The sequence below is a fragment of the Eublepharis macularius genome, chromosome 5, assembly GCF_028583425.1.
Source record: "Eublepharis macularius isolate TG4126 chromosome 5, MPM_Emac_v1.0, whole genome shotgun sequence".
Classification (NCBI taxonomy): domain Eukaryota; kingdom Metazoa; phylum Chordata; class Lepidosauria; order Squamata; family Eublepharidae; genus Eublepharis; species Eublepharis macularius.
The window spans coordinates 121,265,327-121,285,262 of NC_072794.1; the positions used below are offsets into that span (position 1 = coordinate 121,265,327).

The following is a 19,936-nucleotide window of genomic DNA, read 5'->3' on the forward strand; positions in this document are numbered from 1 at the left end:
TGCTTGAAACGAGATCGCCATAACACAAGCGGAGAGAAACTGGAACTGCAGAACGAAGATCTTTGATTAATTGAGTCAGAAATAATTTCTGCTGAGTTACTTCTGAGTTAAGCTAGAATCCTAAACTTAACTGAGCGAGGAATAAGCTTCCTGGAACCGAGCAAGATTCCAGTAATACCTATAAGACTAACAAAATATGTGGTAGGGTACGAGCTTTCATGCAGACTAACACTGCTACCCATCTTGATCGATCTGCTTGGAACTGGTTACCCTTCAGCAACCATACGCAACCTATGAGCGCCAATCTTTAGGAGTCCTACCCATTCAGTGGGCTCGCGCCCAACGCAGTACAAGAGCGGAAATGACGAACTCCGAGCAGTAAAGAAGGGAGGGGGGGAAGCCCCAGCGCTCCCTCGCAAATCTTTCTCCACCCCTCGTCACACAACTGTCTTCTCTATCCCGGTGAAATCAGCTTCGAATCTTGGCCACCCGCCCCTTTCTCTCGCCCAGCGCCGCAAACTCCTACGCGCATCCCCGCAGTTCGTCTCAATGGTTCTTCCCTTTTCCTATCCACCAACCGCGTTCGTCTTTTGCTGCGTCTCGACTGGTTCCTTCCCAGCTCGCTCGTTTGTTCGGCGGGCGCCTGTATTTCTCGCGACGTTTCCGAACCGCCCTCTTCTGACATGGCGGCTCCCGTGCCGGCTGCAGCTGAGAGCTGGCTCCGTACCCGGGACGTGGTGGTGCCTGAAGGCCCCGAAGATTTCGGATCGCTGCTGCTTTCGCCGCCGGTGCTGGAAGGGCTGCGAGCTGCAGGGTTTCTAAGGCCTTCTCCAGTGCAACTCAAGGCCATACCTTTGGGGCGCTGTGGCCTCGGTGAGGGCCGTGGAGTTTGATTCTGGGATGGAGAGCAGTGTAACTTGGGGGGCGGCGGCATTAGGGTCGGTGTCAGAAACGAGGTCAAAATGTGAGCCTCTGTGGAGGCTGAAAGTGCTCTTTATGGAGCTGCTGTAGCAGAGTGGTTAAGTAGTTGGGTTGTGATGGCGCACTCTGCTGGTTCACATCCCGCTACTGTCCTGAGCTCAGGAGAGTGTTAGGTAAGCCACTCCTCTCGGCCCCAGCTCCCCTGCTGAATTGCGGGGATAGTAATATACCCACTTTGTTCACTGCTTTGAGTGAGGGAACAAATCACTCTAACAGAGTGATATATAAGTACAATTATTATTTTTTATTATTTTGGCAACGAATTCTGTAGCATAATGATTAAGTGGTTGGGTTGCAAATCAGCACTTTGCTGGTTTGAACCCCACTACTGCAGTGAACTCAGCAGTGGCCTTGGGCAAGCCACTCCTGTAAGCCCTGCTCTCCAGTTGTATTGTGGGGATAATAATAATTGTACTTACAATAATAAAACTGATTTTTTTCACCACTCTGAGTGGGGCACCAAACTTCTAGAAGAGTGGTATATAAACATAGTTATGATGATGGGTAGGAGTAATAACTATTTAGATTTGCCTGGCACAGCTTTTTAGGGGTTATTGATAAAGCCTTGCTTAATCTTAATCTATGCATTTTAAACCCTTTTATTATTAAATTTGCTATTTTCTGCTCTGCTCTGAGTAATAATCGGTTCCCAAAACTGGGTGCATCTATTAAAATTAAAGGCACAGTGCTTGTGGTAGATGTACCTGATACACCTGAGTGCAAATAAGTTTCAGGCCTGTATTCTAGGAGATAACACATATAAAGAGAGTAGAGAGAAAAGATAGGAGGCAGAATTACATTTTGATGTCATTCCAGTATGAGGTGAATGAGTATTTACATTCAGTCTTGCTTTGCTGGTTATCTTGCCATGATGGAGATAGTGTGGCATACCTGCCTTGAGTCTGTTAGAGAAATATAAGTTAAAATGCCCTAAAGAAATAAAATGCATAAAAACTGCCTAGTGGCAACTTGACTGTCAGGAGAGGCAGGAATGGCCTTTCTCTTATTGCTGCAAACAAGTCAGGGTGAATGGCAGTTGAAAGGGTTCCCCCTGACAGGAACAGAGGGAAGCAAAATTAGATCTACTCATCTGCCAAGGAACCCCTGCATGTTGGAGATTGCATTAGGGTTAATGTTCATGCGGGACACTTAAAAGATGTCACTGTCGTGCTGTGACAACTTAGTACGTGCCTAACATTCTGTTTTAGCAGTATATTGCAGAGAAAACTTAGTGGTGCACAAGCAGTGATCTGAGGGAAATTTATATTCTGTTATGCACTTTGATGATCTCCTGAAAACAAATTCCTAATGTATGGCGCTCCATTGTCTTGGCTTCCCTGAAATGATCTCTTGGATGCTTCCTGAACTGCATTGTTTCTGTCTTTTCCAGATCTTATTGTGCAAGCAAAATCTGGCACTGGTAAAACCTGTGTCTTTTCTACAATTGCACTTGACTCCCTTATCCTGGAAAGCCCAGTTACACAGGTAAGATTGCATTGTTGTATAGGAAACATCCAAGTCATTCGAACTGTTCAAGGAAACTCAATAAATAAATTGATAAGCATTATTAGCCTACTAAAATGTTAATTTGCCTGCATGCATGGATTCATGTTATTTGTGGAACACTGGTGGCCTAAACCCCACCAACTTTTCCAGTTTGTAAATGGTTTTCTCTGCCTCAAGGCAATTCTTACTCAGAAGTCAAGTGTTCCCTTTATTTATTTGATTAAAACGTTTATACTCTTCAGAGACTTAACTGACATGGCTCAGAGTATACAAGATAAAACAATAAAACATAAAATAATTGAAATTAATAATTAAAAACCAGCCATTAAAACATAGAAATATAAAAGGCATGTAACACCTCAGTTCATAAAACTTTTGGCAGTTATTCTGAAGTGGAAGTTGAAATTGAAGTAAAAACTCAAATCTTTTGTAATCTCCATTACATTATTTATAGTTTGCCTTTCTCACTGTGACTGAAGGTGGATTACATAGTGCAAGTCAAGATGATCTGTGGCTCAGGCATTCAGTAAACAATGCAATAAGGTATTAGCAGAACATTTGAAAACAAGCAGAAATCTCTCACAGAGCTAAACTGCTGAGACAAAGCATAAACAAGCAGAAATCTGATACAGTGCTTAACAATACTGAAACAAAGCAGAAGCAATTTAAATGACATGTTAAACAAGGCAGGAATGACCTTGTAGAAGCATACTTGAAGCAACAGACAGTACGCAGTAGTATAGTCTACAATCCCTATCCCTTTATCAAAGCATCTTTCTAAACCATTTCATTACAGTTGAGCCCTCCTACCTGTGTTAAAAAGCCCTCCTGAATAATTCAGTTTTGCATGGTTTGGGGAAAGCTAGGAGAGTGAGAGCCTTCTTAATCTTGGGTGTGAGGCATGGCCTTAGATATACTTTGAAGTTTAACATTATTTATAGGACCAGATTCATTTAACTTCAGTGGTGAAATTGATCATGCTTCTGCAGCACAAATAGTGCCAGTTTTTTGCCACTACCCCAACAAGCCAATGGCTTTTGAAGTGAAAGCCACTTCTAAACTTAAGTATATTTTTGAAGACCCAGTTAAAAAGGTTTATTGCTATTTATTTATTTTTACTGCCTATGAGTTGGCTGTGAAGGCTGCAAAGAAAGATTTCTACGCAGCTTCCATTACATCAGCTAGCTCACTCCCAGCAAAATTGTTTAATGTGGTTCGGTCACTGGTCTCCCTATCAGGGGGAGACTGTCAAATTTTGAATTCAGATATTAGCTGTGAGGCTTTTGGAAGCTTTTTTGCTGATGAAATCTTGTCTCTCCGCCATGACTTGCCGGCCGCAATTGACGCATTATGTGAACTAGAGGCCCCTTGTCCGTCTACTGGGATGATATTAGATCATTTCAACCCACTCTCTGGGGATGAGATTGAAAGGACCCTGCGAGCAGTGAGTTCTACAATGTGCGCCTTGGACCCGTGCCCCTCATGGCTGGTGAAGGCCAGCATAGATGGGCTACGGACTACTCTGGAGGCCATTGTCAACATGTCCTTGAGCTCCGGGATTTTTCCCGAAGCCTTGAAGGAAGCCATGGTTAGGCCTCTCTTGAAGAAGCCATCTTTGGACCACACCGACCCAGTCAGTTACCGCCCAGTTTCAAACCTCCCGTTTCTGGGTAAGTTGATTGAGCGGGCAGTGGTGGAGCAGCTACAGGGTTTCCTGAATGATTCCTCATCCCTAGATTCCTTTCCAGTCTGGCTTCCGCCTGGGACATGGAGTGGAGGCATTGCTGGTTGCCCTCACGGATGATCTCTGCAGTCAGCTGGATCGTGGCGGATCGGTGCTGCTGATACTACTGGATCTGTCAGCAGCATTCTATACGGTCGATTACGATCTACTGACCCACCACCTTGCCAATGTGGGGATACGAGGGACTGCCTTACAGTGGCTTGTCTCTGTTTGAGGTCCCTGGCCCAAGGGAGGCCTGCCTGGCCTCGACCAGAGCCAGGAGCTTTTTGGTCCTGGCACTGACCTGGTGGAACTCTCTGTCTGAGGAAACCAGGGCCTGGAAGGATTTATTATCTTTCCGCTGGGCCTGTAAGACAGAGATGTTCTGCCAGGCATATGGTGGAGACTAGGTTGGGCCCCCACTGTCCACACTCAAGATCTGTCCACCACCCCGCATATGAGCCAGGTCTTGAAAAGCAGTAATTTATCATCACCATCTGAAGAGAAGCTGTATTGTATAAAGTTGTTTTAATGTTATTTGTATACTGTTTTTTTCTGGTTTTAGCTGTATTTTTGTAAATTGAAATGTTGTACTCCGCCCTGAGCGGGGAGGGTGGACTAAAAATCTAATATAAATAAATAAATAAATAAATAAATAAATAAATAAATAATAAATGTTTATTGTGTGTGTGTATTATGGCACATTAGAGACAACAAGATTTTCAGAGTATAAGCTTTCAAGAGTCATAACCCCCTTCTTGGTATCTGAAGAAGGGAGCTCCAATTCTTCAAATCTTACACTTCAAAAATCTTGTTGGTCTCTGAGGTGCCACTGGACACAAATATTTCTGTTCTGTTGCAGACCAACATGGTTACCCACCTAAAACTACATAGTTCATTACTCATTAATGCTGCATTTCATGGACATTTCACACATTATGTAGAGGCAAGTCCAGATTTGCTGCTGAAACTCTCGGACTCTCCCAGCTTGCCCTGTTCCTCCTTTTCCTGGTCTCACAGTCCATCTATGAGAGAGTCATGAATCTCTTTAGAGTCCTGACCTACAGTTTTACGAGTTGCTGCTTTCAGGCTTTTAAAATAAATATTTGTAAAAAATTTGATTTGCGGTTATCAAAGTAACACTTGGCCAAAATTAACTTAAGAATTTACTATCTAATGGTATAAACGCTGTTAAAGAGGTCAGTTATTGATGTCTTGAGCTGTAGTCAGAGGGATAATTTAGGAGGAAAGGTCACGTATTTGTTGTCTCCATAACTGATTAATAGCCTAGTCTTCATTTTTTCTCAGATTCTGGTTTTGGCTCCCACTCGAGAGATTGCTGTACAGATTCATGCAGTTATTACAGCAATTGGGATTAAAATGGAAGGTTTGGAATGTCACGTCTTTATTGGAGGAACTCCTTTAAACCAAGACAAAGTCAGGCTGAAAAAGTGTCACATAGCAGTTGGCTCCCCTGGTAAGAGTAGACATCATCTAAAACCTTCTAGTTGTATTAGTGATGGAATGTCCTGTACTACAAAAACTGGCCTGTATTTGATACGCGTCTGCAGGAAATAGTGAGGCATTTTTAGCAGGGTGCTATTTTTAAATATGTTTCCCAAATTGATAAATGGGTGACTAGAATGCTAGATTTTAGATTTATGTAATTACGGTTGTTTCCATAAATAATAAATTTATGATAAAGTAATCCATGATAAAGTAATCTGTTTTTCATTGTCAGGTCGCATAAAGCAACTTATAGAGTTAGAGTATCTGAATACAGCCAGCATTCGTCTTTTCATTCTTGATGAAGCAGACAAGCTTCTAGAAGAAGGCAGTTTCCAGGAGCAAATCAAGTAAGAGTGTTGTAGTAATCATCCTTTAATTTCTAAAATGATTTGAAATGTTTATTTTGAAGCATGATCTTTTCTCTCTTTTCCCTTCCATCTAGTTGGATTTACTCTTCTCTACCGGCCAATAAGCAGATGTTGGCTGTTTCAGCCACCTATCCCGAATCCTTGGCTAATGCTTTGACTAGATACATGAGAGATCCCACGTTTGTGAGGTTGAATCCCACCGATCCAAGTCTCATTGGTATGTATCTGTTCTGTGATCACTGATCTATCTTTATCAAGTAAATGATTGATTTCAGCATCAAAGCTTGTACATGTGCATAACCCTGAAACACACATACAATTTCAAGAGGTCTTTTCTTTCAGAAGAGGACTCTGAACGCTAAGAGAAGGCTTTGTTGTTAACATAATGGAATAATAGGAAGCAGCCCTGTGTTTTTGGAAGAGATTTGTGGTTTAATCTGGGTTTATCACATCAACGAAAAGATACTTAGAGTAGAGTGTACTACGTCAGTACTATATAATTCTGATGATTCAGGCAGGCTTATTGGTGCAAACACTTATTAATTGTAAGTTTCTATCCTGCCTTTCCTTTAAAGGAACTCTTGTTGATGTTCAAGATAAGTAATCTCATCCTGTCTTTAATTTTTTGAATAGGGTTGAAGCAGTACTTCAAAGTTGTAAATTCTCATCCATTACCACACAAGACATTTGAAGAGAAGGTGGAGCATTTACAGGAGCTCTTCAGCAAGATTCCCTTCAATCAGGCGTTGGTCTTCTCAAACCTACACAGCCGGTAATCCCCCCTCCCCTTTTATTATAGGCTAGCTAAAAATTGAATGCCTGAATGTTCATGATGCTTAGCAGAAAGTTGTTGTGGGCAAGAACATTAAGGTTCTATTGTAAGATTGAATGCTTAAGGTATATCAAATTTAGGATGCTGTGTAAAGCAGAACTTGAAAAATAAACTTTAGAACACGTTTTGTTGTGAAAAAGTACAAGTCCCTTTTATTTTTGTGTTAGTGCACTAAAAATACCCAAAGGAAGAGTCTATCATATATGCAGTGAATGAAGTAGTTGGGAAGATGAAAAAGATACCTGTTAGGCTCAACCACGTAGTTCCATCGTATTGGACTAGGAGTAGTATTCCTTTTACTAATCTAAAATAATTTAAATTTTCTTAATAAATATATGTACTCATGCCAGGCAGTTAGGGAGAGTGAACTGACGGAAAACGAACTTTTATGCTTTTATTTTATTTTTTTTTGTTTTTCTTTAGAGCTCAGCGCTTGGCAGATTTACTGACATCCAAAGGTTTTCCTGCTGAATGCATTTCAGGCAAGTTTGTAGACTAGTAGTCCTGTGGGCACTTTTAGAATATGAGAACAGTTAGTGGGTGCGGCTACAAATGGCTGCCATGGAGCCAACAGCAGAACAGCTGCCATGAGAGCTTGAGTGACACACAGAATGTTGGTAAGCTGTAAACCAAGCATCCTCCGCAATGAAGGCAGCTGTTTCTGGGTAGGAGCTTCCTGCAGGCATAAAGAAGATGCCTCCTGGGCTCCCGCTGCAGTGAGGTGGAGGAGAGGATGGAATAATTCTTTGCTTTGGAGGGGGAAGAAAGTGTGCTCCAGGAAACACAGCGGTGCGTTTCTTGGTGGAGATCTCTGCTGCAGACCTTGTTTTCCTTTGGAGTTTGATGCCAATATTTTTGGTATCTAGATTTGGTGGCACTTAGCATGAAGGTGTATGTGTATAAATGGGCAGGCTACTTTTCATTCTAGTTGTATTTATGTTTCCTCAGAAGTAAGTCTCACTGAACTCGGTGAGAACTTACATTTAAAATAAGTATACATAGGATTACTTAGGTTGGCAGACTATTCTAGCAAACTAGAATAGCAAACTATTTCCTTGGGTTTAAATAATACTTATATTCGTTACTGAGGTGCAGCATTAAAAGTGTTCCCAATTATGTTCTACTCTCAGCATGTGCACTAGATAAATTAGACATGTGTCTGAGGTGTCAAACAAAAGTATTGATTCTGTTCCGTCTGATAAAAACAACAACAACACAGAGTAAATACTTCAGTGATTTGGCTAGTGAGATTTTTTTTCTTCAGCACTTGATCATTTTGACTTTGTTTTTCTAGGCAGTATGAATCAGAACCAGAGACTAGATGCCATGGCTAAACTCAAGCAGTTCCATTGCAGAGTATTGATTTCAACTGATTTGGTGAGATTCTCTTTGAATATGAAAATATATGGACATGCATCCTATGGAGCGCGTATGTAACAATACGTGTGGATGTAGTTATTTTCTGCCTTCCCCAGTAGCTCTGACCTGCAAAATGCTGGAAGTTGTAGAGCTCACATGGACAAAAAGCTGTGTATCCTGCAGGGAAGTGGGGCAGCGGTGAGGAGGGAAACCAGGCTGGCACTGGTCTTGGGCCAGTGGAATATCATGCAGCAGAAGATGCACGCTGCTGGAAGCAGAGGAGGTACAGTCTTTGTCCGGTTGTTCTCCTTGCTGCAGTTGCATGGCGTTTAATCTGTGTGAGGTCCACAACCTCCCGTATCCATATTTTAGAGATTTAAGGGGATGTCTGCGGAAGGCTGGAAAAAACCATGTCACAAGCATCCTCTTGAACACGCTCCATTAAATCTAAGCTATGATTTGTATTTAGCATGGGTCTAAATCTAGGGGTGTGATGATAACTCTGAGAAATGCATTATATTTTTCTTAAAAGTAGATCTCATGTAACTGTGCTTTTCTTGCGTTCAAATATTTTTAAATCAAAAAGGAAAGACACTGAGTGGTCTTGTTTGAAGGAAGCAGATTGAAAATACCGTATTTTCTGCTTTCTTGATTCTGATGCTTTGTTTATAGAGAGTGTTTTATACTCCACCTTTTCTACCAATAATAGCACTCAAGGTAGCTTACAGAAGTCAATTTCTGCTCTTTAGTATCCAGAATGTATTTAAATCATTTTCCCACTAAGGCTTGTACAAAATTTCTTCTGAGTAAAAATTCAGGATAGAGCATTATGTACCCTGCCATTTTATAGTGCTTGTGTAAAAAAAAAAAAGTCTTGTTGAAGGAGATATTCAGAAGGTATGTCCTTTCAGTTGCATTAAAGTTGATAAGATTTAAACCACAAATTATTGTCCTGGATCTCCCTAAAATGTGCCTCAAAATATTTATTTATTTATTTATTTATTCAATTTATATACCGCCCATCCCCAGGGGCTCTGGGCGGTGCCTTATTTCTAGGATTGGACCCACTGACTTTAATGGAACAACATTTAAGAAAGCTGCTTGAGGAATGCCCCCCTCTTCCATTTTAGAAATCCTTTGTGAACTACAGAACAAATATGTTTCTTTTTTTCTTTTTTCCAGAATTTTTAGGGAATATTCACGTTTTATTTTTAGGTATCATTGGGAGTACCTCAGCAGGACTGGAGTCCAGTGGCACCTTAGAGACCAACAAGATTTTCAGGGTATAAGCTTTCAAGAGTCAAAGGCCCCTTCTTTGGATACTAGTAGATACCAGATGCAGTGGAACTTGTACTGCAGACCAACTTGGATACCTACTTGGGCGTAGTTCTAAACTGATAACTTTTCTGACGTGCTTTTCCTGACTGCTATTCATTTTTTAAAATTCCTTTGATCTCTCCCCCCCCCCCCCCCTTCCCTTGCCTCTTCTCGGCTATTAGACCTCACGTGGAATTGATGCTGAGAAAGTGAACTTAGTCATTAACTTAGATGTGCCTTTGGACTGGGAGACATACATGCATCGGATTGGCAGAGCTGGACGCTTTGGTAAATATTGCTTTGAATGTGATACACAGTAGCAGGTAGTGGGTTTGCAGCTCCCTGCTAATTTAACATTCTCTACTTTGCTGTAGGAACTTTAGGGATTGCAGTGACTTATTGTTGCCGTGGGGAGGAAGAAAACATGATGATGAACATTGCACAGAAGTGTAACCTTCGACTTCTTCCTTTACCAGGTATAAATGTCTTTTTCTTGGAACTTGTTGCTTGAATTTGAATCCTGCCTCTTATAATCAGTGATGATGTAGCTGTCTTAGAGGAAATAAAGCTATTAACTGATCACTCAGGCATAATCCTGTTATTCTGAATGATAGTGGCTGGTGAGTCTTCTCCTGAGTTGAAGTGTGGAATTGATTTCTGGGAAACTACTATACATTGATATATTTAATTATTAATTGTTAAAAAGCCCTGTAAAAATATAACAGCAACCTAGTGAAGATCATAATAAGACACAAAATAAAATGAATTATAGTTATGTGTAGATCCATTAAAATTCCCCCAGAGTTGTATCTTTCAACAGATTTCAGCAGTTTTTAAGGGGCAGGGGAGACAGGTAATTATTTTCCTTCCTGACCTTTTGCTGCAGAAAATCACCACACAGAAGCTGCTTTTAGAGTAGGAGAAAAGCTCTCTTTCCTCTTTCTCCCCCTTCCAGCAATCCACTCCTTACATTGCAGCCCCTGTAAGTGAGTGGGTGGCGTAAAAGTGGGGAGAAGGGTGAAACTCGTGTAAAATAATAATGGAACTACAGCCACCGTGTAATTCTGCCCTTATCAGCTTGACATTAGTGAGAGCAGCTTATTGCAAAGATCTTTTGGGGCATTAAAATGAAAGGTAGGTGGAACAGGAAGGAGTTCAGAACCCCTTTCCAAAGTTAAAAGAAGCAGAACTGTAGTTCATCCTATCTACTCTAAACAGGGTGAGAAACTGTTGCTTTTAAACTACAAGAGGGCAGATATAGGAAGTGTAGGAACCAGGCACCTCCAAACTTCTATTCTGGAGACCACAGCCACACCAGACCCCTTAGGCAGCAGCAAGGTGCCTGCCTGTTCATTTAATTTGTGAGATTTTCCAGTCTTCGGGTTCCCTGAGGTTGGTATGACCCCAAACACAGGCTTAAATAATATATCTTTTACTTTATTGAATGCAATGTTACAGACAGTGTTGCTGAGCACTCTAGTTCAGGCAGTAGACAAGAAAACAAACAAACCTTTCTATTGCTAGCTAACAGCTTTCTGTCTAAAAACGCTTAAAGCTTTCTACTTATGCTTCTCTGAGATAGCTTCTTAGCTGATAGGTTCTCACCATTAGACAAGAGTCCATTTCAGTGCCATGCAGCATGAGACATATTGATGACCAGAGGCTCGAAAGCAGCCTTCTCTCTCACATGATGGTAAAGGAATGATGTTGGAGAAGGAGAGAAGTGTATGCTAGGCAGCCATTTTTAGGCCTTCTGACATCACCCTATCAACAAAGAGCCCATCAGGGCTCACTTGCTTAATTGGCGTTGCTAGCCATGTGAAGTTGGGGAGCGAAGATAGGAGCTTTAAGAGCCAGTCTCCCAAGGTCGAATCTTCAAGGGTTCGGTGTTCTGCAGATGTTCTGAATTAACAAGCCAGCACATTTTTTCTAGCTAGGCCAAAACCAGGCCTGCAACAACTTGCATCCTGAGCCAAAGTTTGGTGACTTTTGAGAGGAATACAGGGCTTGGCTGAGCATCTTCCTTTCAGGAAGCTCTTTCTGTCCAGCTGTAACAGCAGTACTGGAGTGGAGTACCTTGTCTAGATAGGTTGTAAGTTTTCTTTTGGAGGTTTTCAGAATAAGACATATGTCAAAGATATCTGCCTGTTGTGTTATTATACTGTTACCTTACCCTTTGTTGAAGGAGCTCAGGGCAGTGCTCCCCCCTCGGCCCCCACTTCATTAACTTCACACTAATCCTATAAAATGAGTTGGATTGAAAGAGTGTAACTGATCCAAGGTGAGTTTATTAGCTACATGGGGATTTGAACTTAAATATTTTGCCTATATGGTGTACTATTTTGAAATAGAAGCTGTGGAATACATCGTTTTTTATTTACTGTCAGTCTGATCATTCTACAGCACTGTGTTGCTTGGCTTACATCTTGGCAACATTTTGGCTTGGATCCTAAGTAGTGCAAGCGAAGTCATGCTAGAGGAAAACAATTCCCTCACTCTCACTGCAGCCTTCTTTGCCCCTCCCCCCTCAGAATCAGGAATAGGGTGAGGGGGCAGTGTGGGGTTCTGTAGCAGAAGGGGGGAATCTGCATCAGAAAAGCTGTTCTGTTGGCGCTACTGTAGGATTCGAGTCTCTGTGGTTATCTTGGTTGCTTTTTAAAGTGTGAAACTGTAAAAGAAACTTGGGGTGGGAGAAGTAAGCAGATGTATTAGAGTTGGAAAAACTGAAGTAATTTGATGGATGTGGTGATGTACCTCAAGATCAAACACATCCTTGTGAGCCTCTTCTGCTCTTCACTGATGCTGTTTTCTCTCTTGAAGAGCCTGTGCCTCTTGAGCTGATGGAACAGTTTGAAGGCTGGGATGTAGAAGTCACTGCTGTCTCGTATCCCAATGCTTCACTGCATGCTCCTCTGCTGTCTGCTAAACAACCAGAGGTGGCAGTGCAGCACACAGCTGGAGGCAACAGTGCACAGGAGTCCTCGGTTACTGCTTGTGGAAAAATCTCTTTAGCCAAGCCAAAAGAGGCCTTCAAGCAAAAGCAAGTGTTCAAGAGCAGAATGGAGCGTAGCAACACAAAGAGAACCGTCAGGAACCAACAGTCTTCTCATTGCACTGTAGAGCAGAAACGCCAGCTGGAGCCTGTTGTCCAAACTAGTGGGCAGCAGAGTAAGCAAGAGGTGGACAAGGAAGTTTTAAGAAACATGCTTCCCAAGATACCTTGCCTGTCCTCTTACAAGACCCATCAATCCACCAATATATGGGGCATGGCTAAGTTTGTGGAGGATTATGAATGTTTCATTAAGGAAGGACTGGAGAAAGATGTGGAAATCATAAGAAGCTTTACAGGTCCTGGACAGCAGCATTCAGAAAATGATGCCTTTTATGGGAAAGAAATGGAATCCAGCACATGTGCAGCACCGACAGTTGATGCATGGACTGGAGAGTCCGATAGTGATAGTAGCTCTTACAGTTCTGACTCATTCACGTATAGCCCAGAGGACCAGTCACATATCAAAATGTCTTCAGATACACAGAAAGAAGAGGATATTGGCTTGTCAACAGAACAGACTTTTCAGAGGCACTCTCAGCAGTTCAGTGATGTTCCTAATCCGAAGGAACTTCTAGAGCCACCTCGGCTCCAGAAGGTTAAACAGAATGTGAACCAGGGCAAACAGAGTAGGCAGAGCCACTACCCTCCTGCTAAGCCCTCTAAGAGAGGGGCCATGAAAGGTGCCCCCCAGCACAAACCTGATCCCTCTTTCCTCTGTGAGAATCAGAGTTATGAAGAATACTGGAAAACATATTACCAGGCATACCGGGACTATTATGCTGCAGCTTCTTATTCCTACAATCACATGTATAGCTGGCTGACTGCTTATCGTGCCAACGCAGTCTATATTGAAGAGTTGCTGAGAGGTCATCAGTGATGGGCAAGCCCATCTAGATGTACATGTAGTATGAGTTCACCTCTGTGCTTGGATTCAGCCATTTTAGTATATTTTCATTCAATGTATATAGTTTTCTGTATGCATTCCAGAAGATGAAATGCTGCAACAGATGTTTTGCCAATTAAAAATTGTAAAAATAGTAGTGGAATTTCATCTATTGTGCAGGTATTTGTAGATACACTCAAGATGTTTTCATGGCGTTACATTCAACCTGTTAAGCTGATCCTTGCTTCATTAGAAATGTATTGAACGTGGCCACAACGTTTGGCCCATTTTACTTGCCTTTGGAAAAGACTGTTGTCTTTGCTTCTCATGTACAGATGGTGCTGTTCCAGGACTTAAAACACTCTTGAGTCTTCAGAAGTGAGAGAGTTTACTGAGCTATAGTGGCTCAAATCCTCTGGATCTTCTAATGGTGGTGGTTTTTCTTTTAGCACAAGGAGCTTTCCCCTGACACAAGAGGTTCTTCTGCAAACAGATGTGTATCCATGCTGGAAGAAAGTGTTGCCATTAGTGTGAAGCATCTCTTGGTATCCAACCCACAGTAATTTTATCTTCTCTGAACCCAGATGAATTCAATGTGAGATTATTTCTTATATTCCTGCCCAGAAGAACATAGTGCCTTGGAGCTTAATGATGAAAAATGCTGGTTTCTCTCCACTTTGCTTTGTAGTGGAGCAGAAAAAGAATACTCTCTATAGCACAATTCTTTGCATGTCTATCTGGAACCAAGTCCAGATATGTTCATCATAAATTTACTGCCTTAGTTACTGAAGTGGAGATGGGCCAAGTATTTGAAGTTTCTTAAAGCTATTTCTGAGTTGTATAGCATGCAACCGACTGTTTAAGAAATTGGTCAGATTTCAGGAAAAATGTTTAGAAAGCTGGGTCTTCATAATAAGGCACCAGCTTAAAAAAGAAATTTCTGAGTACTAGTTCTGTTGATTTCTATATTCCTTATGGGCGATTTCTCAAATCCCACTGTGTTGTAATATTCTCCTACTAGAGCTGCTCATGTTATGTATCTATATGGGCTAAGATAAGGTCTATAGCAAAAAGTGGGCTATAGCAAAGAAGATTTTTATCTATTGTGATGAATAATATTTTTAAAACTGCATGGTAGGCATCTGCTAGAACTTCGGATCCAAAGGGAATTTACAGAAGGGCTTCTCTACTGCTATACACTTAGCCCCTCTAGAGCTCGCAAATCCTTACTTCTGGGCAATACTTGTTCTTTCCATTAATTACCTTTTGGACATGGGAATACTTTTTTGTAAGAAACATATTTTTAGCAGCAAGCCTTATTCTTTATTAAAATGTACTTTTAATTTGCCAGTACAAATTATGCAACTCCTGCTGGGCAACAACCAGTCGTTCTTTCTGTTTAGAAGTGGTCTAAATAAAAAGGCGTGTCTCAATTAATGCATGTTGCTGATTTAAATAAAATTTAATTAAAACTGTATAAATAACACTTCCAGAATTAGATTGGGTTGGCTGTATGATAGGAATGATTTTAATTATGTATGTTAAAAAAATAGGAAGCTATCATAATTGGTCTATCCTCCTGAGAGTTCCAATATCAGGCCTGCCATGCATAAGGGAAAACTTTAATTAGAAATGAAATTACCTATTAGGTCTGAAACTAATTGGCCTGCTTTGTTTCAGCTGCTCTATAGCCCATCTGAAATCATGATTGGGTGGCTAGCTGAATGGGTAAATGCATGAGTAATGGCCTACAGAGAGGCTCTCCTTACAGTCTTGTTCAAATCCAGCATAGGTTTACTGCAGGACTCTATTACTGTGCAGTTAACCTAATTCTTGCCAGTGAGGAAGAGGGTAGTTGCACTCCAGTCTATAGCTCCATTATGGGTTATGCTCACAGCTCTCTGTTAAACAAGGATTGCTTGGTTCTTCTACCTCAATAACTTTACATGTACAACAGTCACCCTGTTTCCTCTGATCAAAGTCAGATCAGCAACGAACATGAAATGGTTTCTCCCCAATTTATCAGTGTGCTGGATGAGATAGACCCTTGTGATCCAGCAAGGCCACAAAGAAGTACACTGCGAGTTAAAGACTAAAGTAACACTCCAAATTCACATGTACCTTAGTTTCGCTTGTGCAGAAAAATGTTGCCATCTAGTGAAATACATGGCTAGTAACAGAAATACTGAAGAAATACTTCTGTGAAATCATACCCCTTTGGATTATATCACATTGTTCATTTAGCAGCAACACTTGAGATGTCCACTTTTATGTTTTTCTTGTATTTAGCTATCTTGTTCCTTCCTGAAGCAGTCCTGCTTTCCCTATAATTTCTTCAAACACCTTGGCCAAGACTTCCTCATGTCTCTTTTATTCATTGTTGAATTTAGCTGGTCAGTTGCTAGAGTTTGCTAGCATGCAGGTTGACCTGTTGCAGTTCTGATCTCTTTATCTCTTCATTTTTGGCTCCTGAATTTCCCCTGAATTCAGATTACAAAATTTTTCAAGCTGAACTGAGTATCATCTTGGATACAAGATATCATCTCCCAAGAAAATCAATGCTAACCTTTTCAGTTAATTTGAGTCCAGTGGCACCTTAGAGATCAATAATATTTGCAGAGTATAAGCTTTCAAGAGTCAGAGTTCCCTTTTTCAGACAGCAGAAAGCAGCTCTGACAGTCAAAAGCGTATATCCTGAAAAATTTGTTGGTCGGTAAGATGCCACTGGATTCAAATCGTGCTGTTCTACTGCAGACCAATATGGCTACCTATCTAGCCTTTTCAACTACTAATTCTGGAAAACGTTTGGTGATACGTTTTATGTTAAAAGGTTTAACACTTGGAGGATTTGCTATTGCATCTGAATGACACGTCTGGCTGTCTTCATTCTGGACTAATTCTTTGAGACTGTTCAAGTGGCAAAGGCAGAACCAGCTGAATTCACGTCCAAATACAGTGGACGTGATGCTGGTCAAGAAGGCTGATGTTCTGGAGGAAGTAGACTCTTGTTTTGGCTGGAGTAGAATTGGCTTCACAAAGCAGGTTAAGGGTGCTTATGGCCTTGCTGTTTCAAAGAGCAAGTTGGTTCAATAGCCTGAAGTGTCTTCTGTGAGATGCACTTGATTTATCAACTTTCTTCCTGTAAAGAAAATGGATTTTCTGTTCAAATTGTGACCATCTTAAAATCTTTGGTTCAGGAGAAAGGCCTGAGAGAGTTTACAGAGCTTGCTAGCAAACCAGCACACAATGACTTTTAAGATAAGAGAGAGCTCATTAGCAGAGCTTCCATAGTTTGTACCAATTAACATTCCTGAACACCTGTGGGAAAGGGGACGAACCAAGTCTGCAGATTGGTTTTGTTTCTGACCACTCGTGTTCATGCTATCAACAGTGACATCAGTTCTTGGGGACCTGATTGGCTAAACAGACCTGGGCTGATTGGGACCCCTACCCATAAAGTTAAGTCAGCAACATGTAGAAGCAAGAGGCTAGAGACTAAGAGAGAAACTAGTCTCCCTTTGAAAGATGGCTGCTCCCTGGCAACCATCCTCTGTCTGCTGCTATGGATCTAACACCTAAAAGTCCTGCTTGTCTCTTTGAAGGAAAACCTTAGGTAATTTGCACCTATGCCTAATTGTGTTTGCCTTCTGAAAGTAGTGTGGATTGTGTAGTTATTGCTTAATGTTAAGGCTTTGTTATTTTGTCCCCACAGTCTGCCTTGACTTTTTGAATATCTTTGCACCAAATACGTTTTTTACTCTGTTGTGAAGCCAGTGTCTTGACCCCGAACCACCTACCAGGTAAAACTTTGTTGAGAAACTGCAAGTCACCCTTGCAGGAAGACCTTCTGATTAATTCCCTGACAGGCCAAAAGATTTGTCCTTTTACTCCTGTGCTTTGGGGTAGACAAAAAGGACAGGCGGCAGCTACTTAGAACTAATGTTAGTCTCTCATTGGCATTTTTGTAAATTCTGTTTTAAAAGGAGGCAGGTGAGCATTCACCTCGGTCTTGGGTGAAGGCAAGCGGTGCCCCCGCCATCCTTTACACTTCCTGCTTAGGTTTTGTCCAACCACATTTAGCAATGCTTTTATAACCTTACAGTTGGACTACAGCGGTATATGGTGTATGGGGCTGTCCTCTGAATATGACTTGAAACTATAATTGGTTTGGAATGGAATGGGTAGAAAAGTTAGCATTGATTTTCTTTTAAGTGGTGGTGGTAGCTTGCATTTGGTTCAGAGTCCAGTTGAAGGTGCTGTTTATCATTTTTTAAGTCCTTCATGGACTGGGAAGGACCATGTCTTTCTATAGGGCCCTGTAATGCCATGGTTGAGGGGAATGCCCGCCCCTGCACCCTCCCCTTGTTACCACCACCCTGCCTAGGATGGATAAAGACTGCTGCCAATGCCAAGGCTTTGATTTTACTGGAGAGAAACCCCTTGACTTTCTTCCCTCCCAGCTCTGTGAATGAGGACTCCAGATTCCTCTGCTTCTCTCTCAACAGTTGTCATGTAGAATAGCCACAGCTGAGACAATCCCACACTCCAAGAGTCCTCCTTAACACTACCCTTCAAACAGAAGTGAGAGGGAGGGACAGATATCATAGAATCATAGAATTGGAAGGGGCCATACATACCATCTAGTCCAACCCCCTGCCCAGTGCAGGATCAGCCTAAAGCATCTCTGACAAGTATTCATCCAGCCTCTTCTTGAAAACTGCCAGTGAAGGGGAGCTCACCACCTCCCTAGGCAGCTGATTCCACTTTTGAACTACTCTGACTGTTAAAAAGTTTTTCCTAATATCCAGCCGGTACCTTTGTGCATGTAATTTAATCCCATTGCTTCGGGTCCTACCCTCTGCTGCCAACTGGAACAGCTCCTTGCCCTCCTCCAAATGACAGCCTTTCAAATATTTAAAGAGAGCAATCATGTCCCCCCTCAACCTCCTCCAAACTAAACATTCCCAAGGCCCTTGAGGGATAGAAAATAGGAGTTAATACAAATCACCTTGCATAAGTCTGCGGTTTTGGAGACTTTGGTACTTGACCTAAGCAGTAAAACCAATGTTGCATGATTACAAAGGGACCATCATCACGACACATATTGCTAATGCATCTTAACTTAGTTATGATCTATATTCTCTGTCACCTTTCTCTGATCCCTGAGAACTTGGAAGACAGAGCCACTCTCACTCCTCCAATTAAGTGTCCTGCAACAGACAAAATGGTTTCTTCCCAACTGTCACTTGTGTCTCCTGGCAATGGAAACGTTGCTGTTTGGCCTACCTAGTCATTACCTGGGCTCTTTTGCATGTTCCTAATGCTGCTGTCTCTCTCAAGCTTGAAAGCCCGCTCCAAATTTAAGAAGTAGGAATTCTTGGCAGGGTTGTCTGCATTGCTCTTTTGTGTTTCATCATCATTCTCCTCTGTTACGGTACTGTTACAAGCCACAGTCAAGCATGAAAAGTTAACAATTCCAAAGAGCTGTTCCTTTATCTTTTCAATGTCCGTCTACCCTTTCAGTTTAAAATCCAATTTAAAGCACACCCACTCAAAGCCCTTTGAACTATTACTCTTGAAGAGATCAAAAATTAAGCAATATAGTATTCTCTGTCTTCCAGGCCTGAAATGTAAGCTAATATCCAGTTGTATAAGTAGGCTGACTGTTAGAGGCAAGCGATGCCCTGCTTGAGTGCTTACCTTTGTCCTGCCAGACTTTGTTATGTCTAGTATTAAGTGGGAAGAAGTTAATACGGCCTGCTGTTGTGGCTGTGATTCAGGATCTCTTCTCCAGTGTGGAATAGCCACATGGCTCCCTCTACTCCAGCCTGTTATACGTTGGATCTATTTGATTTGTTAAACTGGAAAATGTGTTGACGAAATATTTACTAAGTTCATCTTAGTAAATGAACTTACTATCACATACCACATTTTATCTTGTGGTACTGGGTGCTACTTGGGCTTAAGAGTAGATAGAATGCATGTGCCGTAGTAAACTTTCTGTAACTCAGCCATTTTGAGTCTGCCTAGTGTCTGGATGGAAGACTTCCTGCAAATCCTGGGCATAGGCTGCTGCCCGGGAGAATGACCAGACTTGCCTGTGAGTTGCTGCCAGGTGAAAGTCACCAGAGAACCACAGGTACACCATCACCCTGACAGCTGATCAGTGGCATGCCAGGACAGCTGCAGGAGATGGGAGGCTGGGCAAAGGAACAGGAATGGCTAGAGCCACAAGGGCTTTCCCCCTCCTCAGAAGCAGGAAATAGCCAGAGAACCAGTGTCAGTGTGCACATTACTTTTCTCTCAGTGAGCAGGGTGGACAACCAATAATGTAAACAAATAAGAAGTGGCTGAAAAGACCTCTTTCGGTGGCTGCAAGAGAGGAGCTGGCAAGGGGGAGGAGAAA

The 19,936-nt window shown here is 41.8% G+C and overlaps 1 protein-coding gene across 1 annotated transcript; it reads left to right on the plus strand.

The window, feature by feature from the left end:
- The first annotated feature begins 362 nt into the window (after nt 1–362).
- On the plus strand, nt 363–14,967 carry DDX20 (DEAD-box helicase 20). Its single transcript, XM_054981493.1, has 11 exons — nt 363–873; nt 2,372–2,466; nt 5,519–5,687; nt 5,952–6,066; nt 6,162–6,304; nt 6,721–6,859; nt 7,343–7,405; nt 8,218–8,296; nt 9,778–9,883; nt 9,970–10,071; nt 12,416–14,967. The coding sequence occupies exons 1-11, from the start codon at nt 684–686 to the stop codon at nt 13,522–13,524; spliced, it is 2,310 nt and encodes a 769-aa protein (XP_054837468.1). The 5' UTR covers nt 363–683; the 3' UTR covers nt 13,525–14,967.
- Nucleotides 14,968–19,936: the final 4,969 nt, after the last annotated feature.